The 26908-nt window shown below is 45.2% G+C and overlaps 1 protein-coding gene across 3 annotated transcripts in view; it reads right to left on the bottom strand.

Moving 5' to 3' along the window:
* Positions 1 to 26908, bottom strand: part of MDGA1 (MAM domain containing glycosylphosphatidylinositol anchor 1) — a 135209-nt gene that overhangs the window by 86011 nt on the left and 22290 nt on the right. For 2 of the 3 annotated variants that reach the window (XM_085219436.1, XM_085219437.1), the window contains exons 2-3: positions 7204 to 7343; positions 4360 to 4534 (exon numbers count right to left, since the gene is read on the bottom strand). The exons of the other annotated variant lie outside the window; for it this stretch is intronic. In XM_085219436.1, coding sequence (XP_085075562.1) covers positions 4360 to 4534; positions 7204 to 7343 — 315 coding nt within the window. The remainder of the gene's footprint in view (positions 1 to 4359; positions 4535 to 7203; positions 7344 to 26908) is intronic. 3 annotated transcript variants of the gene reach the window in all.

Here is a 26908-nt window from a genome sequence, read left to right as displayed (position 1 = left end):
CTGCAGAGCAGATGATGCTCCAAGGGCTGTGGGGGAGAGGGGAAGCTCCCATTCATTTAGCCAAGGACAACTGCTGAATTTAGAACTGATCTGAGGACAGGTAATACTAACAGCATCTAAAGGGAACAGACAGGAGAAGCCAGAATTCTCCCGCTCACCACACAACATTCAGAGAATAGAAAGCACCCTCTGGTTTGCAGATTCCAGTAAACCATCTGTTTGCCACACACCCGTCTGACCAATGGGCTGGTCATCTGACCACCAATGACACCTCACACCCAAAAATCACCATTATCAGCTTCAGCGAGAAGTTGGAAGGATCCCAGGAAACTCTACCACATCCTCATTTCCTCTGCTCCCACCTTCCAGTCCCCTTCTGACTGACAAGTCAGTCCCCCCATGGCTGACAAGTCAAGGGGTTTGGATAGAAACCAGGACAAGATCAATGTCCTAGACAGCAGCAAGTCTTGATGGAGTGCCACTAGAACACGAGAGGCAAAACATAGCGATAGGTGTGTATAACTTCCCTCTTATGCCCAGTTTAAGTATTGTATTTTCTCCTTCACAATGTTTGTGCTGACTCTTCAGTAACATTTACTCACTGCATCTCTATCACTCACTCCTAAACTGATCAGGTTCTTTTCTCCCTTTACAGAAATTAGTTCTTCCAAATCTTCCTTCACCATATCCACATCACACAACTGTTGTCATTGATTCAGTGGTTATCAATAACTTCACTTGCAAGGACACAAGCAATAGCCCTGGAGGGAGGGTACTTGGAGGGTACTTTCTGCTTTTTCTGCTTCCATCCAGGTCACACTGCTGCCTGACTGCCTTCCTGCTAAAAAGGAGGTATTTACCTTGTTAGATTTTTTCCTTTTTTTTTTTTCCCCTCCCGTCAGACATTGTCTGAACATCAAGGAGCCGAGGAAGCACAGAGAAAGAGAAAACCTCTAAGGACGTGGATCTTTCCCCTTCCAGAACCACTTCGATATTGAATAGGATTAAATGTAAAAATCCCATTTGAAAAGCTGGGACAACTTTGCCCTCTAAAACTGAAGTGTGCCCCATGACCTTAAGCTTTGTCTTCAAAGTAGTCTGTTGAGCTCAGTGAAGCACTTCTGTACTTTCAGAAGCTTTATGAACCCATCTTCAACTGAAAAACAACTGAAGCATACATATCCAGAATGCCCTTCAGTTGCCAGCACTGTCTTCTCCACATAACAGCAGAGAGGAAGAGGACACGTGCCCATCACCTCCAGCTCTTTTGTGTCACCTAATTTTCAAGATACGTTATTTTAGAGATTTGCAAGTTTGGAAGTCTGGCTCCCAGGAAGGAAGTGGGGGAGGAGAGATGAGTTTCTGCTAACGAGTCATCCAAATAACGTATGTTCTCTGCTGAATCACAAGTGTTAACTATTGGATTTGCATATTTTTGCAAGATGTATCTTGTTGGCTTGACCATAACATAGCTCAGAGAGATGAGTAGAGCTGTGGACGAGGCAGGAGAAAACAAAATCAAAACACACAAAAACCATCCAAGACTGTAGAAAAACATACACAAGTGGAGATAAACAGCTCCTGTCCATGAAGCGCTTTCTCCATATAGTCATGACTAAATTTTACACTAAATTCTCTTGGATTTGGACTTTGGGCACTGTCTTTCTTCTGCATTCCTTAATCTCCCTTTATTTGTTCATCCTTTATATGAATAACTCAGTAGCTACCACCACTCTGAGGCCCCATTTCTCTGCAGGATGCATGGCAAAACACTTCCCTTCATCAAAGATGACACTCTCCATTCAAGTCTGCTGGTTCCCAGCTACTCCCCAAATAGAAAATATTACCTTCCTTTTTCTTGCTAGACCTTTCCTCCTTCAAATTTTCCATCCTTCTTTAATAGCAGTCAGCTGTAAGCCTAGTCCTCCTGAGAAAAGCTGAAATAAGACCTACGACGATACACATGTGCTTGATGTACGAGTAAAGCCACTGATGTCAGTGAGCTGCACGAATGATAAATTTGGCCCAAGGCGGCTCATGGAGAAGATCACATGGGATGTTTCATGCGCAATATAAGCTTGTAAACATCTATTCTTTCTTTTTCTTTCCCTCTCTTGCACATAAAAATACTCCACTCTGCAGCTGCCTCTCTGCCAGCATCTGAACAACACTTTAAAGTCTCACTCAACACACACTTGGGGCAAAGGAATAACTTGCTACACAGGTTAGTGCTTCTAGTTTGATATCCTCTTGGTACCAACAGTGCTCTTCACACAACCTTTCTGTCTAATACTATGAGTGAACACTAGGACTGGATGTCAAAGACACCAAGGTCCAAATGAGAGTGATTTCTTACCTCTAACTACAAACAGGGATGTGGGGAAAAGAGGGCTGTGTTTTCAAATTCTGGTTCATTCAGATGAAGGTTGCCAGGGTGAGCGTTCAACAAAAACTGTGGCTGTTCCTATGTGTTCCCTTATACGTATTTGCAAATACTAGCAGAAAATAGATTCTCCTCCCCAAAAACCAAGCGAGCAGAACAGAGGTGCATTACCAAGTCCATCTTCAGAGTAGATGTTAGTATAAGAGAGCCCTTGGCCATCCCATTAGCCCCACAGTTCTACAGGTCAGAGCTGCATGAAGGACCACAAGGATGCTACATCACTCTAGTTCCAGTCTGCATCTCAGAAGTAAAGGGAATTCCCATAGCCCATGAAGAGAGACTCCTGCGATAGCCCAATTCCTAGAGACAAAGACTCTGACAAGTTGCCATACTGAGTACTGAGAAAAACAAGACTCTTTTAATATGGAGAATTATTGTATGCAAGAGAGAAAATGGTCAGAGAAGCCAAGCAGAGCTTGGTGGGTGTCAGGACTTCTCCAACAAAGCTACACAATGCCCATGAAGTAATATTCATCCTATTCAAAGTGGCAAGAGGCTCAGATGAAGTGATCTGCCATACGTGTCCCATCTGCTAGTTTTATGATTTTTTTGCCCTTTTAAAAAAATGATTTAATAAAAAATAGTAGAAAGTAAAAATTAAAAAAACAGGTTTTGTTGCTTACATGCTCTAACTATATTACGTATTTTACACATGACTCAAGACAATTCCTTGTCACTCAGTGTGACCCAGGAAAGCCAAAAGGTTGGACACTCATGCATATACTCCTGATCTGTGGGATGGTGCTCATGCTCTACTACCACCAGTACAGGGTAGGGAAAGGAAGGAAGGGAGATGAAAACCACTCCAAGCTAGATAACACAAATGTGGATCATGAGGTAAACCAAGCATAAGGATTTTCATGTACAGACACAAAAGTCTAAACAGAACATAGCACAGCGCTTGAACACACTAGCTCTCATTTCAAGACTGGATAGTGGGGGTAAAGGGATACAACCAGGCACTGTTTCCTGCAAGCGAAGTCTCTGCCCAGACTTCAAGCACATCCTGGGGTTTTTAAGCCTGAAGGCTGCTGACAATAGTTACATCAGCACAAAAGGCCACCTTGCTAGAAGAACTTTATAATCACTTGCAACTTCTGCATCAGTCCTTTGCTGGATCTTCTCAGATGATAAGAGGAGAGGGATGTGGGGTTAATAGGGTTGGAGGAATCTGGAACAGTGGATAGCCAAGAGCAACGAGCAGAATCTTAATCCTAGAGGGCAAACCTCTTCAAAAGTTGCCTAGACCTTAAACACCAATTCCTCTTATCTGGGAAGTATAGGACAAGCCTAACCTCCTCTTTTGGCCACAGTTGCCCAAGAATAAATATAAGAATGCCCAAGAATCAGCATGAGAACCTTCAAAGGTGGAGAGCTCCTAATAGCACTGCCAGAACACAAGATAGACAGGCATTGCAAACAGCCAGAGAAATACTAAGTCACTTTTGAAACCAAGGGATCCTCAGTAGTTTCCTTCACATTTATCTTTTCACAGCTCAGCTTCTTCAGATGCATCCCAGAATCTTTTGCTGTTTCTACCACACTGCAGTTTGAGATATGGGGTTTCAGAAATGCTCCAGACATCTGAAGTAGTACTGATTTCAAGAACCAAGCCAGCTTCAAAATGAAGACAAAGACAGCAGTAGCCATCAACAATGCTACATCCCACACTAGTGCTAGAACTTCTGGTAGTGGCAGACATCAGAATACCTAGAAAAGAGTGTTGGCATGGACAGGCAGAGCCATCTTTTTCCCAGATGGATCTGACCACTAGGGAAAAAAAGCATAACAGTCCCTTTGCCACTGAATTTGGTGCACACAGTCCTAGGGCAGTGCAGCTCCCTACCAGCCCCGCAGCAAGACAGAGACACACAGTAGAACTGTGGGAAGATCTGGGTTGCCACTAAACGACTTACACTGCACATCTACTCGAATGGACTTGATGGCAGGAACCCCAACCCCATTTTCTGCTTTACAGTAATAGCGGCCCCCCTGCAGCCTTTGGATCTTCTCAATCCGAAGGGTCTCATTAAGCACTGACGTCTCTTGGAATTTGTCCGACGCGCTGCCAGCTGTTTTGGTCCATCTCACCTGCACGAGAAAGAGAAACAATCTACCAGCGACAGAAACCAGAGATCCCAGGGGACAGCAGGACTCCCTTTTGCCCCCTACCCAGTCATTTATAGAAATGGGCCCTGAAGCACCACCAGACTACCGAAGTTCAACTGCTGATCTCAGTATGTCTCTGCAGGCTAGTTGCTAATTCTTAGCCATCACCAATTCCCATGTCCTAGCACCTGGGATAATCCTTCAGATCACACAGACACACACAGCATACTCATCACTCCTGCTCTTGTCCTCTAACTTGCTTAGTTTAATATCACTGTAAGAGCAGCACAGGACTTTCAGCGTTAAGCCTCAGGATCCCACGTGGCTAGCAGGCCATGAAGTTATAGAAGACATCAGCTTACAGCTACAGAGCTTTTATTGCAGTCAGCACCCTTTCATCTTTCTCTGGACAGCAAGGTTATTTCTTCTGTTTGCTTTTCCAAAGTTGAAACCGCTGTCACTATCTGGCTCTCGCCTCCTTCCCACAGGGAACCCCATGTATGTTACTTTTATACATCATCCTTCTGCAGTATACAAACTTCTACTTTGATTTTAAAACAACAGAAAAAGAAAAGAAACAAGAATCCCTTCAGATTTCAGGATATCTTGGATTTCTGACCGTATGTTACGTGTCTTAAGGTCCTGACTGATGGGGACAACATAGTGACACAGTATTTCACAATGAATGGTGGCAAGAGGACAACACTTCTAAAGACTAAGGTTATTTTAACACCTGTAATGAGGTGCAGTCTAAGCAGCATTCGTACAAGCTTGCCCTCATTTTCTACAGCCCAGATGATAGAAGGGTGAGATGGCTTCAGCCCATTGACTGTCTATATCACAAACTACCCTTCTAAAGGCTGATGACACTGATGGCTCCCACACCTGTGCCTTGTAGTCTCTGGGGCTGGGATCCAACAGGATCTGCCAACAGAAAGGAGACAGACATTCATTTAACTTTGGCGATGGATGGGAAGGACCAGATTCCTTGACCCCTTACCCCAGGCTTTGCCTAAAGCTCACTGCCACCACCTGATTGATGCTGGCACTCTAGAAATGGCAGGCATGTTTAAATCACAGTCTCAGAGCACCAGGCTGAGCAGACTTTGGAGCTAATGATCAAGGATTTATTTAGCCTTTGTAGGCTTATTATGAAATTGTCTGAGGGCATCAAGTCTCCTGTTTGCAAAAATACTTCAGCCAGCTCTTTAATCTTTTCAATTTCAATCTCATTTAAGTATTTTGGCCACATTTTCATACTTTAATGACTGGCTGATAAGAAGGAAAAGATTAAACAAAGGTTAGGAAAAGAGCTTAGCTGGGAAAGAAATCTATCTGTGAAGAGAGAGGGCAGAAATAGGACACATGCCATGTTTAATGCACACAGGTCCCAGCCTCCCTCGTCATGCCTGGTTCTGCATTACAGAGTCCCTTGCGTGCATCTGGGCAATATCACACCTCAGTGTTGCCCACAAGCATGCTGTCTGCATCATACTCTGCTACAGAAATCTGTCTTCTCAGGCTCAAATCTCCACAACCAGCCAGCATCTTCTCACATGTTCAACATCCTTCTGTAGAGCTAGCCTCGCCATCCTCCTCACTTCTGATTTACACAGCTATCACCCACCACACAAGTTTAGGCTGATCATTCTTGCTGGCTTGGTTCAGATTTATTTATATTTTAATTGCTTCCTGGATATGCTTTGATGGACAATCCATTTCAAATCCTGCTGAAAATCTCTCCTTCTCCTTTGTTGTCTCCTCTGAGTAAACCATCTCTTCACAAGCAAGTCCATGGAGGGGTTGATTGACATACGCTAATGTATACTGCTCAGCACATCTTTGACTGGAAAGACTGAAAAAGAGGGCCAAGAAGGTGCACATATCATACTTGGATCCCTTGAGCGTATTCTGGCACACCTTGCCTCCCAGCACACACCAGCTGCCATGCCTTCCACATTGTCCAAGAGCAGGCAGACCCATGCTCTTGACTGAGCGTCTTTATAGACGCCATTCACACTGATATGGAAACAGCCTGCTCTGAGTATCTGAGGGGTGCAGAGGGGGTTGCATAGGACTGAGGCTATGCAGCCATCAGGGACCCTGAGGAAGGACTGCAGCAGTTAGATGTATTCACTCCCAAGCCTCCTCACTGGGCTGAGGCTGACCACAGCATGAACATCTCCAGCACTGCAAGTCTGAATCTGCCTCTGGTTGGTGGCTCTAAAGCAAGGACCAGTGGGCTCTTTGTGGAGCTCTGCAGAGTGCACCACAAACAACTTTCTCAACTCCCCCAAGCAAGTTCCCCCTTCCAGAGAATAAGAAAGAGATGAGCCATGAAGGACCTACTTCTGTGGTCAGCATGTGGGTCAAACCTCCTCTAGCCTGCTCAGGTTTTTGTAAAAAGTGGGGTCAAAGGTTTGAGGGTGGATTGTACAATGGACTGCTCTTCTATTTTGAGAGAAACTTCACATACTGAATACCACTAGATGTTTTGGATAGGCTCCTGAAAAGCAGTTTGGACCATATTCTTTGAAAACAAGGCTTCTTCACAGTTTGAACTGTTAATATTTGTGCTATAGGATTCTACCTGGCTCCAACGTACAGGAGAAAGTTGGGTATCCTGCTGACAGGTGAGACTGAAGTCTTACCTGTGGCCGGGGGTGTCCTGTGACCAGACACTGCAGGACCAGTGTGTCCCCTTCCCGAATCGTGTAAACACGTTCACTGATGTTATCCTCCTTCACCACACACGCCTGCCCAGCATGGATAATTTGGGCCTGAGCAGGAGCTGCAGAGAAGAAAGAAGAGGTAACGAAGGAAACAAGCAGCACTCCATCCCCTTGACTCCACTACCCATGACAGCTGTGCCCACAGCAGGGTGGAAGAGCAACCTCTCAAACCACAGAAGGGAAGAGCCAGACAGTGCTGGGTATGAGGCACAAAAGACACAGAAGATGGAGAATTGAGTAATTATCCTTATTTCCTGGGAGCCTGGTATCACCTTCTACTTAAAGTTCTTAGGCGCTGTTGAGATTAGCAGCTCTAGGCACTGAAAAGAAAATATGGAGTATTCTTTAAGACCTTCCTGAATGGGCTGAGAACCCTGCTCTTCCAGAAATGAGCATACACAAGAGGTTAAAGCAGGGATCTGGTCAAATCGCAGCTGCTCTATGCCTGTCTAAAATAGGCCTAATGACTATAATTTACTATGCAGGGGGCTAGGATAACTGCTGAGTGGAGTCAGAATATGGCTCCATATGGCTTTCAGTATGTCCCTAGAACATGCATGGTGCACGCTACAGGAAAAACAAGTCTTTTCCAAATTAAACAGTGACCATTGCAACCCTGTGCCAGAGGGAACAGACTCTGTGGGACCAGAAAATCATTACACCTCTAGTGCTCCCTCACTCTTCCCAGGACTCTAGGAGTAGACCAGTGACTGCCAGTCCAGCCAGGAGAACAAGAGAGTTGCACAAGGGAAAAATTCATGGAAAGAAAGTTCCCAGAACAGAGTTTAAAAGCTGCACATCTCCAACGAACTGATCCACTATAGCTCTAATCAACAGCAGGGAGAGAGAAACAGCAAGAAAAGAGGACCTAGTAACAAAATCACCTTAACTCTGGAGGTCTGTATGAGCAGCCCTTAGTTCCCTACTCCAAAAGGATGTGTGATTACTGAAGCGGCTGAGATGTATTGAAAGTGACTGCGCAGCCCAACAAGACACCTGTGCTTGTTCGAGGGGAAAACTCCAGTCACACTTCAAGGAACAGAGAAACCCACAAGTGTCTAAGAACCACTACCTCAGTGAGAGTGCCCCTGGGATGCACTGCCCTGTCTTGATGCAACACTTCCAGGTGACTCCAGTCACAGCTCCAGTTGCTATTAGTGAAATACAATGCAAACTAACAAGACAATGACAAGACAGGTGATCCAAGGGTTTAAAGCAAAGAGCCTGAGTGAGTCTTCTGAAACAAACACTGATTTGTACCACCTGTCACAGCTGAACTGAGCACCCACTTTTTCCTCAAGGTTAGATGAACTACTATTTTCGTTCATGGATTTTTTTTAATTTTTTTTTAAATGATTTCTTATTCTGCTCCAAGCATGACCAAAATGCTCTAAACCCAACCAGATGGCAAATAGAAGTGCTCAGATTTACGCTGATTTCATCCACCAGCAGCACAGACTCAGGGCAGGCTGGGCTTAGGCAGCAGAGGTCAGCTTGTACAAACTGGTGTCACTACAAAGCACTGATCCCTGAGCAGCTATGACACAGGAGTGGCCACAGGACTGTGGGCAGAAAGCTGCTCTTGCTGCTGGGCTCTCCATCATGGCACAGTCATGCAGCAAGCTATTCTCTTTTTAGAATCACAATTGTTTGAGTTGGAAAGGACCCTAAAAGGTCAGCTGATCCAACTCTCCTGCAACAGAGAACAGAGAACCTACAGCTACACCAGAGTGCTCAGAGCATCGTCTAGCCCAACACTGAGTGTCTCCAGGGATGGGGTATCTACCACCTCTCTGGGCAATCCATGCCAGTCTCTCACTGCCCTTCCAGTCTGATGTTACTTGGTTGGCAAAATCATCATGGGCTCATTGCTATCGAAGCTATTGACTAAGAGAAGCAGTACGTTTATTTGAACAGTATGATGGCATAAACTCCCTTAATCTTTTTCATCTGCAGGACTTGTAGGAACTTGCCTGCCATCTCTGAAACCAGCTGTCAAAGCTCCACTAATACAACTGAGCAGATGAGTGACCTTCCCCTGCCTGGATGGCAGAAAATTCTTTTTCAATGCAGAAGGAAGGAGAAAGCAGGAACTTATGTGCATATATACATATGAACACATGTATACGCTTTTTAAGTAAAACAGTGACTTATCAGTAAAAGACTGCATGATTGCTTGTCAAGTGAACAATGGCAGAGCAGCAATTCAGATGCCCATGTAACCTTTGCCAGTACACTTCAAATCCAAAATACTGCCTCTTATCGCGCTGCTCCAGCCCTCCGCAGACATGCCATAATAACACCTCTACCCACATGAACTGCAGAACATTGCTCACAATGCCAAGACGTGCTCTGTGATGCTGAAGACTCCCTCTCTATGATTAAAAGAGAAAAACCCTGTCCCTTCCTATCCTGTAGCACACACTCCTCCTGACCTATACTACCCCTGTTTCAGTGGGGTCCTGACACCCTACAGCAGCAAAGCTATCGAAATCTCTCTTCTCATTCTCTGGGCTATGTTTGCCGGCTGGTGGCTCTGTTCTCCCTTTGCAAACATGACCTTGCTGTGAAAACTAATTGCCAGCCACCCCGTGGAGAATTAGAATATTTATCTGCAGCTCTTGCTCCCAGTTAAATGTTGCCTCAAGTTGCTCGGCTGTGCCCCACGCGGTGCACAAACTCTTTAGCCTCAAGCCTTCCAACTTGCATGCTTCTCCCTTTGGCCATCCCACCGCCATACTTTTACCTGCCTTCTGTAACCTCCATCTCACCTGCCTAAAGGCATTTCTACATAGGTAATTTCCACAGCAAAACAGTAAGTACAGCTGTATTGTACAAGAGGGTTTTTGTGAACTGCTGCAGTACCAAAACACTTTGTCATCATCATTGTTACCTGAGTTTGATAGAAATATTATATAAATTAATCCTTGCTCTGCAGTGTAAAGCAATATATAGCACTAACCTATAGCAAAATGAGAATGCTGGAGATAAACATTGTGTCAGTTTAATTCTTCTCTCCCCAATCCCCCCGGGTCCACCTGGGCTGTCACAAAGCTTAGAAACATGGGGGTGTACATTCAGCTTTGTGCTACCATTAGGAATACCTTAAGCTCCATTTAGTGGAAAGAGACATCACCTTAATTGAATCACTACTATTCAAGCTGTAACATCTCTCCTGCAATCACAGCACCAGGTCTCCTGCAAGACCAACAATCATTTTACCATGTTTTAAACCTCATATGAACTCATATCTCTCAAAAGTGAGACCAAAAAGCCTAGGGCTGTCTTGGAGAGAAAAGCGCTCAAGGAAATGGCATGGGAGGCTGAGAAAACAGCCTTAAATACAACCTGATAGGAGCGAAGGAGGCTGAGCAAAGGATGAATCCAGCTCCCAAAGGATTGTGTTAAATCATAGGATGGGACTCCAGAAGTCTTGGTTCCAAGCTCAGCCTGTCACAATACACAAAGGCTGGGAAAGCCATCTCATTCCATACCATAGATAGACAGAGAGATGGTGAGGATTAATTGTACTTCTAATGTGTTTGAATAGAATGTTGAACAGAAAGAATACGTTGTTTGACATCATCCCACATCTCCTAGAGGATTTCAGGATGACAGTTTGCCATCTTGTCCTGGCAACACGCAGGACCTGCTTCTCAAAGGAAACAGTTTCAAGAAGGCCCTTGGGAGTGAAAAGAAAGGTTAGAACATCAGGCAAGTGCTGGACATGGAGAAAGAATCTCAGCCATTCACAGAGGAGCCCCACAAGGAATGAGTCTTGCAGATACAGCCTGTCCTACTAAACGTTTTAGGAGCAGAACTACACAAAGCACTCTAGAGAAACTGAGCCAACCAAATATTCAAAGCCAGACACTTTACAATGCAAAATTCAAGCTCTGAACCTGCAGCATTAAGCTCTTCCTTCAGAAAGAGCTGGCTTGCAACACATTTGGCCCCTATATCGAGACTTCCTACTACGCTTTCATTTGATATATTCACACATTAAAACAAAAGAAAATTGGAGTGGGTAAAATAATTTTATTCCCAGTGCAGTGTACTGTACAATGTTATTATTACTATAATCTGGAAAGTTTATGACACTCTTGGTGCTTAGAGGTTGCTAATATCATTAAAAAGTAGAAAAGGAAAGAACTGTTTTTTGGAGAGGACTGAGTAACGTGCATATGACCCACAGGTCTACCCATTTCATCTTTTTGAACCTGAGATCCCCTATCTCTGTGATGGTAATGATGAGAAGTCCTTCACAGAGAGGGTAAGAGACAGATACTGCATTGCCAGCAGCCAAATGAAAATCTATAGCTCAAGGAGGGCAGAGAGAGAGGGAGAAAGCAAGAAGACAAATAGGCAATGGCATTCTTAGGTCTCTATCAGTTTATTACGTATTCTAAATTTTAGGGAGAAATTAGAGGAGTGTCCCTTGAGAACAGATATGCTGTAGCAGAACAAAGAGAACAGAGGAATAGCTGAATTCCTGCTTCAGTCCTTACCCGCTTCCCAGACAGTCTACCAGTTTGCAGACTTTCTGCAGTCATGTTTCCTGTAGCCAAGCCCTCCAGGTGGCTACACCAGAAGGCTGTGCCTTCCATCAATGCCTTCATCTGCACAGGAATGCAATCCCCTGGCTGCCTCCAGGCAAGGTTTCACAGAACCCAGCTAAACCCAAGCATGCTCTGGGCAAAGAAGCCATGGCCTTCTATTTCTCAGCTACAAGGGAGCACTGCTGGGAGGCATTTGTTGCTAATCTGCTGCTGAAGACCCTCAAGAACCCTCTGGTATTTTCCCTCACCTTTCCAGTCCCAAGCAAGCGGCATGTAAGAGGTGCATCTTGAAGGGAGATTCTGGAAAGGTATAAAAGGGGTAAAAGGTGTTTATGGAGCACACGTAATTGAATACAGATCTCCCTCAGCCATTAGTGGCTGAATAGCCACTCTCAATAGGACCGCCCACAAGTGGACTTCTAGGAGATCCATGTCTTTTCTGAACTGAGGAGTCCAGAACTGGACACAGTTTTCTAAATACAGCCTCACCAGGCCAGAGTAGAGAGAGACTACCTCAACCTGATGGTCACTCTGTTTTTAATGCACCCCAGAATACCGCTGGCCTGCTTGGCCATAAGGGCACATTGCTGACTTATGGCCAACCTGTTGTCCACCAGGGCACCAAGGCCCTTCTCCACACAACTCATCTCCAGCAGGTTACCCCCTTATCCGTACTGATGCATCTGGTTATTCCTCCCCAGGTGCAAGACTCCACACTTGTTAAACCTTGTCAGGTTCCTACCTGCACAACTCTCTGGTCTGTCCAGGTCTTGTTGAATGATATGGAAGAATGGATTAGAGTAAGGAGGAGGTCTAGTTTTCCCCCCACAGGAGTGAGGAAGGCCTATCAGGATGGGAAGAGTATGCAAGGATCCTGAGATTCAGATAGAACATCCTGCCTATGCCCGCTCAGGAGAGGGTTGGCAGCTAGGTTGTTGTATGGTCCATTGCTATTCAGCTGGTCTCACTGATTGCTCCACTGTGGATGAAGACCACAGGCTCTGCCAAAACTTCCAGTAATACAAATTAACCAGGCCTGCTCCAGCCCACAATACTGGGCATGATATGGATGGGCTGTTTGAAAAGGAAAATTCACTCCAGCTTGAGGCTGATTATGGAAATAATAATAATAATAATACACAATCAGTGTCCATTAACACTGTCATGAGGGCTGTGGATCAATAGCATATTAATGGCTGAAGAAAGACTGCCCATACCTATCAGCATTTCAGGCCAGCACAGTGGCAGAGGGAGAAGCAGTGACAGCAGACAGGTGGAAAGGAGCTCAGGTACCTGATGTCTCCACACAGCCTGCCCTGGGAGGCTGGAACAGAAGCCCTTAGAGTAGCTACAAGGAGCAAAGCACACCCATGCTCTCAGATCTCCCACTCCTTGCTCCAAGCCTTCTCTCACACCTCCAGCACTGCCTTCAGCAGGTGATCTCCATAAACTTAATGCTTCTCCCTTGAAGCTCCTCCTACCAGCTCTGCTAACATAGCTTGCTGCCCTGGTGACTCAGCCACACCAAAGGCTGTCCTAAAGCAAAAACATCCAGGGAGCCTTAATGGCATGCTGACACTAAGGATTACAGCCCCAAGCAAGAAAGATCTTTATTGAGACTCTCTTGCTCCCTGTGTATCAGCATTCTCATGGCAGTACAAAGCACACATACTTAAAAATAAAAAAAATCTGCTTACTGGACTCTTGGCCTAAATTTGCAGCAGGGAACATGTCATACTTCAGCAGCAAAATGCCTGGCTCCTTACTGTGATTGGAACACAAACATCAATCCACCCACAACAAAAACACAACCACTTCTGAGATATGAAAAGCAACCATGTCTAACCCCATGTAACAATTCATCGCACTCTTGAGCATAAAAGGAAGAATATAATTTTTGATAGGAAGAACACAAATCACAGAGTTTGGGAAAACATTCATAGAGCATGAAACTTGGCCAAGACAGTCTTTACAACTCTGGCTGATTGCATATCCAAAAACAGAGTTCCCTTTTGTAAAGCTCAGCCAGATGATTTGCATGATCTTAAAATAACTTTCTCCTATAGCAATGCCACTTCCTTGAAGCATCTGTATAATTTTGTTTCTTTTAGAAAAAGATCAGCAACAAAACCATGTGAGATATTATGAACAACAGGTACACCCCCCAGTGACTGCAGGAGATGCTTCTGAGGTCTTTGTTCAATCTAAAATGAAGGAGGGTATTGTGTACTTTATTGAAGCAGAGACGTTAGATCATCAGTAACTCCTTCATTCCCAATTCCCCTGCCTGTAACAGATCATTAATTCCCAATGGTGTTCCCCAAACTTTCTTACACAGATCCACCTCACTGCGAAGTATTGAGCTGTAGAGCAAAAACCAACGTGTTTTGTTTGATAGGTATCAAGTGATAGATGTTACACACAGAACATTACACCAGCATGAACTCTGCATCACTGCCTAACTTGAGCCTGAAGGGAATTTGTACAGATGACTTAAAGTCAGCAATATGAGGCAGGTTGCCTTCAAACCATTTGGGGCTCCAGATACAGTAGCAATCAGAGCCTATGCTGTACCTGAGTAATACCATCCTGGGAGATTCCAGCTTTGGTCAGGAAATTTATAAAATAAGCATGCCTCATGACAGTCATAAAAGAGACTATTTTCTCCAACCCACTTCCCACAGTACCAGCTTCAAAGCCTGTGCCACATTTCTAAATCTTGCTGCAAAACCCAATGAGCCACAGAGCCACACTCAGGCAAGGTGATCCTGGCAGGCCGAGTGCTCAAAGCATTGCACTTTCAGAACCCATTTCCTGTCTGGTTGCTACTTTATGCTCATAAGCATTTTAGGGTAAAACAGAAGAGGCAAGCAGCTCGGAGGAGACATCAAGCATCCTCTCTTCTAGGGACCACAGACACATTGACTTGTTTGTCAGCTGGTATAATACTCAAAAAATGAGGTAGTCTCATCAGAAAACAGAGGGCTGCAGAAATAAAGACATCGCTCACACTCTCAGCTTCCAGTACACCTCTCACCTCTGTGTCCCAGACAGCTTCTAAGCACCCAGCCAGCAGAAGAGCTGAGATTGGACTGGATGCAGACAGTAATCAGTTGTTCTCCATACATCTCGTGCTTTCTGCTCCCTATTCTCATTTCTCTTTTCCTATGCTCTGAAGCTACATATTTGCATTCCGACTAGAAAAATGCCTTCCATAGAGATGCTGCAGCTTCGCAGTCCATGGGTGATATCCCCAGGCTCTGCTGATAAGAACCTTCGCAATCAAATGGATTTAGATCCTCTCTTTACCCTAAATTCAAGATCAACTAGTTCCCAAAGTCACCACTGACACTGCTTATTCTACATCCTTTCCCTTTTTATATTCTAAGTCACTTTGGTACAACAGTAACTTTTCAGCAGAGATTCACATGCACCGATCTATAGACCAGCATACTTTGAAACTCAGCTGTAGTTTAATTACTGGACCATTTAACACAAGAGATGAAAGGAGAGCACAATACAGACTATTCATCTCTTCCAAAGGGCTAAGATATGTCAATTTGCTAATCTGTCAACTACACTGGGAGCAAAGGTGCATGACCTCTAATCAATGAGTAACTACTTTTCATATCAAAAGGAAAAAAAGCATTAGAGAGACAACAGCTGTGGCTCTCGAACCAGAAAAATGAGAGACAGTGCTGAGGTAGAAACTGGGATACAGCGAGCATCAGAAGGGCAGACAGAGGAGAGCTGTTTGAGGAGAAGATTCCTTGCTATATGGAGAGCCATAGGGGCCATCTCACACTGGGGACCGTAGCTGATAGGCACATGGCAGTGGGGTGAAGCAGAGCCAGGCCCTAGGGCAGTGCCCCGGCTCTCCTGCAGACTTCGCTGACAACTGGACCAGCTCCATCTCTGTCAGAAGAGCTTCTGCCAAGGCACAGAGCTTGGTGCAGACCACAAAGCCCATCTAAGGAGCTGAGTAAATACTCAGTCCCCGAGTCTGTGCTAAACCCTCACCTGTCATGGCTGAGCTGCTCCAGAGCCCAGTGAGCTTGCTTAGAGGGAGCTGAGGACATGAGGGCAAGCACATCGTGACAACAATGGAAACACTGACTCTACATGGGAAAGGAAAGATTCAACAAATGGCCATGTTTACCTGCATCTTTGCCCAGCCTCCATGGAAAGCAAAAGGAACAGAGCAGGGCTGGGGGAAAAAATCACTACAGGAGTGAGAGGGTGATAAGAGCAGCTGGAGAGACAATGAAATAGTTTCACTGAGAGACAGCTTTGTTCTTCCCCATAGTTAGAAAGAGCTGGAAGTACAAAGGCTAACTTTAGTTCAGGTATCTAAAAAAAAAATCCAATTTTGTTGTGAAAAAGTGGTATGCAGCAAGGCTTTATCTCTGCTTGAAGCTCTGCACTGAGCAGTAGAGGCACGCAGTCTTCCCAGGCTATCAGAAGCAAAGTCCACCCCATGGGGATGGACAGCAACATACAGAGCTCAGCTCTCTCCTGGCAGTGACACCAGGGCCCCAGAGGAAAGCCAGAACTTGGCACCCATCAGTTGCATCCCTAATTCCAGTCTGGCACCTTGTGAGGCCAACACCAGCCTGTAGCCTCCATGGTTGCCTAGCACAGCACTAAGTTCACACTTCCAGGAAGAGGTGGAAGGAAACCTCTCATGCAACTTAGAAGAACTTGTTCAAGAAAAACTGCTTTCCACTGGATTTTTTCCCCCATACCCCTTCTTCTCAGCACAGGAAACTCAAGGCCAAAGACTATGCAAAACAACCTGGAGAGAGGGGAAAGCAAGTATGGTAGCTCAGCTCCACAGCCAAGGAAGACAGCGAGCACAAAAAGGAAACACCAGCAGATTTTCAGCAAAGTTGAGTCAACTGGGACTGCATGACACCCTGGAAATCAAGCCCAGCAATGTTTAATCTTGACAGCATACTCCACATCCCTGCAGCACCTTCAGTGTGAAGAGGACTAGAAAGTGCCTGGTTCTCTCTCTCAAGTACCAATAATTAATAGCCACAACCTGGCAGACAAGCCAGCAATTCCCACTGGTTCTGATAAGAGGAGCTGACATCTCTCTAACCCCAGCCATCTCCATTGTTTTATTCTCTTTGCTTATTGATTCGTTTATGCACATAATGCAAATTGGCATTTAATAATTCAGCCGAGTTAATGGTGCTTAAATATTAAAAGACTTTTCTCTTTTAATTAGATGCAGCAAAATAGGCAACAAAGGAGTCCTAGAGAGATGCCATTTAAAATGCTCTTGTCCAAGTTCTTTGGCATTTTTCTAGGGAATGGGAAAGAATATTTCAGGGAAAATTTTTCTCACTCTCACTAGGAAAGTAACCAACCCATAGCAGTGTTTTGGAGAATTTGATTAGTAGAATGAATTTATCTTAGTTAGTCCTTTGTTTTGTCCCCCTTCTGGTGATAAAGGCAGAAGGGAAGGAAATAGGGAAGTGCCTTCTATTCCCTTTAAGTGCCACTACTGGCGGCAGCACGCTGGGTAACAAAGTGCAGACAGGTGTAGAAGTATTCAGATGCGCCACTGCAAGACCCACAGCCAGGTGAAAACAGAGTTAAATGAAAGAAACACATACTGTGAATTGAAGAGATACAGACAGCACAGAAATCTGGCAATTACTCCTCGAGGCAAAAGTTCTAACCCAGAAAATTCATTGAAGATTATACCAGTGAAATAAAGGTTTCCACATTTATTTTTCTCCTCTCTTCATTATGCCAAGGGTTGAAAATGAGAGGAAAAATCCATAATATTTTTAAGCCTCAGCTTCGTCTCATCTTTAGCCAATGAAAATAATGTGTCTTAGTCATGACGATGCTGTTTAATGGCATCACCACAGAAAGAACTGGTACTATTTAGGGTGCTTTAAGTGCTCAGATCTCTCCTCTTGATTAGCTCTCATTTTAAGTAGTGAATTTGTTTGAGTTTGAGATAATGATGTCCCACCTGACCCAGAGCAGAACCACATAGTCACAATAATTAGATCTAGTAACCGTTAATAACTTAGTTTAATCAGAACCTATTTTCTTCAAATTTAACCTAGGCATAAGTTGCCAATGAATTTCAATTACATGCCACATTTGAAAAGCATGCACTCTACATTATTTAGTTAATTCCTGACAAATAAAAAGACTAACAAAAGCTAAATTCCTTACAGAGGACACCTGGAAAAAAAAAAATCATCTTACTTCAGACCAACTGACTTGCAAATTCTCTGCAAATTCATTCTTCCAGCAAGGACTAAGTGCTGCAATTCTGTAAAGGTTAAGAAGCATTTTTCACACAGAACTGAGATCGAATTCCTAACACATATGCAAAGTTGTGTTTGTCCTCAGCAGCAGAACTGCTACCTGAAAAACAGTGGAGAGGGGTGATCCACCTGCACCTGGGGACACCAGAGCCATGGGAGGGGCAGAACGCTGGTCACCCTGCCCAGAAGGGACAGAGGTGTGCAGCACAGACTTCCGCGCAGCCAGCATCCCCCCTTGCACACAGGAGAGGGCAGTGGTGCACGGAGCAGAGTCAGCCCAAGGCGCTTTTGTGACTGATTTTAAACTGCAGAAGTTTTGACATAGGAACTGCTACTCCCCTCACACGCAAGTGCTAGAAAAGAGTCTCACACTCGGGGCATCCCCTGCCATTGCTTTGGCAGAACGTGGAGGAATCCCTCCCCCCCTTCTGTCAGACTCTCAGCACGCAGGGAACATTTTCTGTCACTCCACATCTGCCACATGCTGAAATACTCTTGACACTGCAACAAACAGTTTGCACTGTTTCCCTTTAATGGATTACCCATCCGCTCCTTTCCAGCTGTGTGGCACATCTGGCTACGTTGCTTCTCCAAGGCAGACACTCCTTAGCCCAGTGTTCTGCATGTTGCTTCTCAAGGGACATCGGAGCTGATGGAGGAGTAGAGGCCCCACAGACGGGTAGCATTTCCAGAAATGCTCAGAAACAATAACATTAAGCTTCTTCAGCATGCAGTTGTCTGCTGTTGCCTTCTGTCATCCCCTTTGCACCTGCAGCTGTTCCCTGCACAGACAGGGTGCTCTATGGACGTGCCCGAGGTTGCCTGACACAGTACTGCCAGGCTGTTCCTGGGAAGGGGTATGTTCTCCTTGACCACAAGTGCCAGCTGTTGGTCTCAGAAGCATTCCCCAGCCCTTGCAAAATGAGAGTAGCTCTGGCATTGCCAACCTCCTGGCACACACCCTCTCAAACAGCATCTCTTTGCAAGGAGTGATTAAGAAAAGAAGGGATTAGATGGGAAACAGACTAGCAAAGAATTTGTCAAAAAAATAAAATCCAGCTATATAGGAAAGGAGAAGCAAGGCAGGCTGATGCTGGTATAGCAGTTCCCTGGTGAGAGACTAATAGCAATGAACTTTAGAGTAGGAATTCCACAATGCGGGGTTATGAATTGATTACTTCACATCTGTGCAAAGTCAAAAGATCATCTGAAACACCAGAGATTCGCAGAGGGAAATGAGGAAGCACCAATGCACATGGGATATTATTTAAAATAATTTCCCAGCTGACTGGCTGGCTGCACGGGGGGGTAAGGACAGAGATTAATTCCCTGCCTGAGATCCTGCATTTGTGCAAACATTGTTGAGTGCTTGTACAACAGGGAATTCAGGGATGAACACAACCGTATCAAAGCAGCCGGGGTCTTGCTGACAGCCTTGCAAAGGAAGCAAGATGATCTTTGACACCAAGGAAATAAAGCTCCAAGAGACTGAAATGCTGACAGACATCAGCCTCCAAGAGGATGTGTGTCTGAAAAGGAAAGCTCTTGAAAGACTTTTGTTCTCAGACTCTCTTCTGCAAGAGAAAAGGCTTTGGCCTATTTAGGCGAAGCTGCAGCAGGCTAAGATCTCAGCATATTTTAAAATCACTTATCCTCAACTTCACTTGATGTTCTCTTGACTTAACTAAGAAATATGGTTTTATTTAAAGTACTCCCAGGCCTTTGGCAGCCCACCCCATGGAGAACAAAGCAGTCCCTTGGTTTCCATAGGGGACAGGAGGAAAGCAAACTCTGCAGTCAGCAGGGAAGAGAGAAACCCTGCCTTGCACCCACAGTGGGTGCAACCAGGTCACTCCTCTTGCCCAGGCCAACAAACATAATCACATCTACCCAAGCAGAAATGAAACCCTCAATCACACAGTACAGTCACTCAACCTTCAGCCTTATCTCCTTGCTTGATCACATCTTAAAATAAAAGGATAAGGTACAAAAAGTTTAATTCCTAGTCATGTTTTCCCTGTTGCTGCCTGCCAAGGACAGGGAAATGAACCAGCTCAAGTATCTGGGGAGCTACTGGTTAAATACAGGAGGTTTTCACTTGCAATAGCAGAAATGATCCAAACCACCAGTCACCACTGAGCACTGATTGCAAATGGCTCTTCAGGATGCTGTTAGCCACAAAGTTACTCAGCCAAACTACCCCAGCTTTACCCAGGAGATATAGTACCCTGTATTCTATGCTCAGGTAGATCAACCTAATGCTCTTCAGCTCATGGTCTTCAACCCTCTACCACTCCTATGTATCACTGCTCAACTACAACACGAAGAAAGCAAAAAAAGAGGTAAAGAAACACAGAAACTCAGAATCTAATTCAGCCAGTATTTGTTTTGATGCGAGACCCTGGGCAAGCACGTTGTCCTCTAGGTACACCTTTCTCTCCCTCTCTATCATTTGACTGATTATTCTCCTTTGCCACGCAGGGTACTTTAAAGCTTGTTTATACAGCTTTTTGAAGATGCAAGGCACAGTGTAAGTGCTAAGTATTATTGTGGCTATTACCTTCCTCACAGGGGGGTTATGAAGCTTTGTAATTGATGTTTGTGAAACAATCCTGTGTCATTGGACGGAATGTGCTACAGAAGTGCAGAGGATTAATATCCTCAGTAATCTGATGTCAGTTTTACTGTTCTGTGCAACACTTAATAAAATGTAATTAAAAACAAATCTAAGCTGATACTGATAGGAAGGATGAGGAGGTGGAGCTGAATGCATGTGGGGACAGCCTGCTCTCTGTTAATTAAGCCAAATACCATCAGTCTAGAGGAGAATGCCAAGTGTTTTCCTTTTCTTTGTGATAACCGTGCATTAACATTAAAGCTGATTTTGGGTAACTAATACTCTCAAGCACCCTAGAAAATCTCATGTTTGGTATTCCTAAATGCAATACCAAATATCTGAAGCAGGATGGCCCTGAGCCCCTTAACCCTTTCAACAGCAACTGGTGCCATAGGAATTAATTAGATAGAGAGAAATGATGTGCACTCATTTTTGAAGGACTCCTCAATCGGGCAGGAAAATAGATTGGGGAAAAGAAAAAACAAACAACAACAAAACAATTCTGTAAACTCACGCACAGGGCCCCAGCCCCAAATATCCCAAGTCCCTGGTCTCCATTTACTAGCTTGAAGGAGTAAAGATCTGTTAATTCCTTTGGATAAAGCAGTAGCTCCTTCAGATGTGCAGGATTCAAGGCCCTCCAGTGCACAGGCAGCTACTGATCCTACACACCAAAAACCAGTAGCTCAATGGCTCTGTGGGATAGATGCCAACCACATCATATTTCTTCCATATGAGACTAATTGAGTCTATTGTCTCCCACAGCAGCCCAAATCACCTGTTCGTTGCTCAAGCCCCCAAACCTCCCATAGGATCAATGGTGGTTTTTCCCTTCCTTTAAGTTCTTAAAAGCACACTATTCCTTTTTTTTTTTTCCTCCAAAGCTGTACTGACCACTATAGCCTTCCAGCTCAAGCTCAATCAACTAATAAGTTACAGAACCAATGACAGTAACTGAATGATACAAAAGTCCAAAAATGAGTATGTTTTGTTTCCAACCCAGGTCCAGATTGCAAACTGCCTCCATGACCGTGATAAGGAGTTCATCACTCAAGGTCTAATGCTTAAACAGCTCCCAGGCCAATAGCCATCAAACCTACCACTCTTTAGGAAACAGTTCAGGGCCACTGCTTATGCACTGCAAGAATAAGAACAGGTATCCATCATAACAGGATGGATGATGCTTCATTTAAGGACAATCTGAGTGGGGAAGCTAAAGGCTGAATGAACGCTCAGCATCTCTTCAAGCAAATAAATGAGGGGTGAAGAGCAAAAGTACACCCAAGAACTGGGCTGGAAAACACCAAGTACGTGGTAATTACAAAGCAATGACAGACCCCTCCAAACAGCCACATTGAACATGCAACACTGCAGCCAGTCCAGCTTTCTGCTAAATCACAGAAATGTGGCTACATTAGTGTTTTGCAGTGCAGCTACTTCCATGGGAAACAGAGACGGAGAGGCCTACGGAGAGTTTCTTGGATAACAATTATGATCAAAGAAGGAAACTGCAAGCAGTTGCTGTAGGTTCTTGAGTATCAGTCTACTGTCCATCACAGCTGATGCACAGATACTACCTCATAGTGCACTGAACAAACAAACAAAAAAAAACCTCCAGATGCATTGCATATCTATGTTCCCAAACACGTGCCCTGGTACTAGGTGGCAGAGGCACAAGGCTATTCTGCCTTCATGCACACAGGTTGCAAGACTCAGAAATCAACAGGATTTTGCCAGCTGTCAACAGGAACACAAACATTTTGGAAAACTATTGATCAGACTTTACTCTTTGTGCATTTGTCCACATGGCTTCTCATAGTGCTTGGTTTACTGCAAAGAGAAAAGTGTTACTGGTTTTACCCTGCATGTGTGCATATACTTCCCAAAGGAAAATGGATCAGCAGCAAAACTTGGGAGAGCTACAGAAAGAGCTCTGGCAACCACACACACAGACAGGAGTCCTGCAATACCTGCCAGGTCACATTCAAGTCTTCCCTACAGCCCGCAGTATTGAGCCTGATCAATCTTTAATATGATTCCCTTTAAATAGGGAAGCATTTTTGAATCAAGAAGCTTGTCCTGACAAGCATCCCAAGTTGTGCCCACAAACAAGGTGGTTAAGACACCCAGTGGTGTCCCCCAGGGGTCTGTGCTGGGTCCGGTCTTGTTCAACATCTTCATCAATGACCTTGATGAGGGGATAGTGGCCACCCTCAGCAAGTTTGCTGATGATACGAAGTTGGGAGGATTGGCTGACACGCCTGAAGGCTGTGCTGCCATTCAGCGAGACCTGGACAGGCTGGAGAGCTGGGCAGTAAGAAACCGGATGAGGTTCAACAAAAGCAAGTGTAGGGTCTTACACCTAAGGAGGAATAATTGCATGCACCAATACAGGCTGGGGGATGAGCTGCTGGAGAGGAGCTCTGCAGAGAGGGACCTGGGCGTCCTGGTGGACAACAGGTTGGCCATGAGCCAGCAGTGTGCCCTCGTGGCCAAAAAGGCCAATGGCATTCTGGGGTGCATTAAGAAGAGCGTGTCCAGCAGGTCGAGGGAGGTGATCCTCCCCCTCTACTCTGCCCTGGTAAGGCCTCATCTGGAGTACTGTGTCCAGTTCTGGGCTCCCCAGTACAAAAAAGACAGGGATCTCTTGGAAAGAGTCCAGCGGAGGGCCACAAAGATGGTGAAGGGCCTGGAGCATCTCCCCTATGAAGAAAGGCTAAGTGAACTGGGTCTGTTTAGCCTTGAGAAAAGAAGACTGAGAGGGGACCTGATCCAGGTTTATAAATATCTGAGGTGTGGCGGCCATAGTGGTGAGGCCAGTCTCTTTTCAGTGGTACGTGGAGAGGGGGTACAGGACAAGGGGAAAAAGACATAAGCTGCAGCACAGGAAGTTTTGCACGAACGTGCGTAAGAATTTCTTTACAGTGAGGGTGACAGAGCACTGGAACAGGCTGCCCAGGGGGGTTGTGGAGTCTCCTTCTCTGGAGATATTCAAGTCTTGCCTGGACGCCTACCTGTGCGACCTGGTGTAGGGAACCTGCTTTGGCAGGGGGGTTGGTCTCGATGGTCTCTAGAGGTCCCTTCCAACCCCTACAATTCTGTGATTCTGTGAAGACAGAGTGGAGAAGCAGCACCCAAAATGCCCGTCTTGCAGCAGGGTTGGTTTACTTTTGTTTGTGACTTGAAGGCACATAGCAAGGGAGTCTGATCTCTCATCAAGTCACATCTGTCTTAACCTCCTTGTTCACAATTTTCCATGTCATGCCCACCACACTCACCTTCACAATACAGTCTTTATCTTATCTCCTCTGCAGCTTGTTACTCCAAGTGGCATTTCCACCACTGAAAGATGAGCACCATTCCTTTCCTATCCGCACTGCTGCCCAGCATGCTGCTCTCACTCAAAGTGTCCAGGACAGCTACAGGTGCTGCAGAACAAGGGGTGAATTCAGCACCTTCTGCAGCTTGCCCTCAGCAGGGGGATGTCAGACACCCCAGCTGTGTGAAGTCACTTCTCACATTTCACAGTCATTTGTCACATCAAAAAGACTTTATAAATACCGAAGTGACGGAATGGGCTGCTTCCATAAGGAATGAAGTGTATCTTCCTCAGAGGGGGAACATAGCTGGTTAAAAGGGCTCAGGCTCGAAAGGAAAAAGCAATCTAAACTGATTTGCAGCTTCAGAGGGAATCAGGGAAGCAGAATATAATTACCCAAGTTGGAATTTAGACAGAGCTCATGGAAAGGAAGAAAAAAGTTGTGTACTTAAATGATCACAAGCAACCAGCAACTGAGTTTTCTGTGCCTTTCCAAGGGGTACAGGTGTGCATTTGATCTCACTCACAGTAAGCATTGTTCTTTGAGAAGCAGTTTTGAGGGCAAAGGAAGACACAGGATTTACACCAATGTAGCTGTCAACTACATAGCGCATTACCGCAAAAGAGGTCACAATGGTCATAATGTCTCACATCATGTAGATGACCTCTGATTTTGGAATATGCAGGTTTCAGTCCTTGAACTTCACCAAATTTTTAGAATCCCCATAGCAGACCCTCAGTGAAGTACAGACTACTGTCCAACTGCAGCCAAATATTTCAGAACATTCCATATGTGCCACCTCAAGAACCCTTCACAAATCACCTATGGAAGAACAGCAGGCTTGCTGCACAGTTCTGGTCCTCCTGCCCGAGGCAGTGCCAAAGGGCTTGATCTAACTCCACTGAGCCAAGTAAGGCTCTTCACCAGCTCCTCTGCTTGCCAGCCCATGGTTACTCCGGACCAACTTCTATCCCTCCTTCACTCCAGGTGCTAGATAGGTTAGGGCAGAGTCTCATCTCTGCCAGGAGAAGAGCACAGGGCTTGGGTCCTATCCCAGTAACAGCTGGGTCTCATCCCGAGAGTACCAGCACTGTGTTTGGGATCAGACAGCTGGAAGTGAACAGGCTGAAGCCTTTTGGCTTTCTGTTCAAAACTCTACATCCTCAAATTGTGTGTCAGTATGATTCCTAGCAGGCCTGCTGTCACAGCATCAAGAAACCAGGAAAGAAAACGTGAATTACCAAAGCAGTAAAAGCCTTTCATCTCGCTAGCTCTGGCACACCGTTGTGCTGAAGCTTCCCTAGCATTTCACAAGCTGTGAGAAGCAGCCAAGCCGAATCTGGTTTGCATTAAAGGACAGCCCGATTCCCACTTGGGTCTGAAACACCACACAGCTGCCTGCAGCTCACAGTGTCCCCCATATGGGGAACAAGTCATGGCTAAAACACCACTCATAGAATGCTGCCAGCAATGCCAGGCTGGCCCTTTTCCGCCTCCAACCTAGCAAGCACCTGTGAACAAATAAACACAAGACTGCTGCCCTTCTGCTCCAGCCTGCCCAGAAACAGCAACAAAGCAATGAGGAGGTCTGCCAGGAGGAATTCATTTCATTGCTTTTAGTGCTTGTTATAAACCAATTTAAAAAAATCCCCAAGTCTTCACAAAAATAAAAGTGTCACAGACTACAACATTTAAAAACATGCACAAAAATAGGAAACGGTTGCAGCAGGCTTGGCTTTACACCCTCAGTCACATGTCCATCCTTAATGGCAAAGCAGTGTGGTGAGAGAGACGGTTATTTCCAGTCCACCACAGACTGGGGGAAGTGCTGGTCACAAACACCTAGGAAGAGTCTTGCACTGACCTTGGAAAAAGAGGAAACTGGTGATGGGTTTTCTGTCTCTAATACATATGGATCCAATTCCACCTTCCACTGCAAAACTGTAACATCCACTGCAGTCGATGGGAATTACACCTATTTAATAGACGGCAGAATTGATTTTGTGATCTCAGGTGTCTGGGCATGCAAGATTTCCAGCCCACATAACTTTAGATAAAAATCCTGCAAACTCCAAGATAATGAAGTCTTTGAGATTCCACAAACACTCCCTTACTGAGCAAAGCTCGGAGGTGGCTATAGCTCAATGCAATCATGAGCTTTTGCTAAATTACCTTGGGCCAGAAACATTGCAGATCAGGACATTTCCAGCCAGGCTAGAGACTAATGCCATAAGAATTGCTACCTAAGGGATATTTTTATTGCTACTCCATTGCTCCTGGGCAAAATGCAAAGGGAACGATGTGTACACAGCACTACAATCCCCATCTAAGAGTTGAACCCGAGCTTCACATCAAGCTGTTTGACTTTACTCTGCAAGCTTTGCTTGTCACAGTGCAAATGCAATGATGTATTTAAGGAGATCCTGTTGCCAGACAGAAAGAGTGAGAAAGACAGCAGGAGCAGCTGTCGCCTGCTGAGATATGGCTTTGTAGCTTAGTCGGTGTCACGTTGAGGACTGTGAAGTGCCTGACAGGAGCAACAGAAGGTCACAGATACGTATCTCACTAGTAGGTCTTGGCACCTCGATCTAAGCATCCCTGGGAAGCAGGGATGCTCCTGCCTTTCCTTGGCTTTACTTTTCTTTATGTTCTTGCTGAGCTTCTGAGGGCAAGGAGCTGTGCTTGACTAAGCAGGTGCCTGGCAGCTGGGAGAGTCTGATGGAGAAGGAAAGACAAAGTCCTGAGACAGGAGAACAAGCATTGACACCCTTTCTCCCAGAGCCTCGTACCTTTCTAGCAGCATGAGAAGTCTCACCATGTTGGCAACGCCAG

The sequence above is a fragment of the Meleagris gallopavo genome, chromosome 2 (genome assembly GCF_905368555.1).
Source record: "Meleagris gallopavo chromosome 2, MGAL_WU_HG_1.1, whole genome shotgun sequence".
NCBI classification, from domain to species: Eukaryota; Metazoa; Chordata; class Aves; order Galliformes; family Phasianidae; genus Meleagris; species Meleagris gallopavo.
This window is presented reverse-complemented; position numbering and strand designations above follow the sequence as displayed.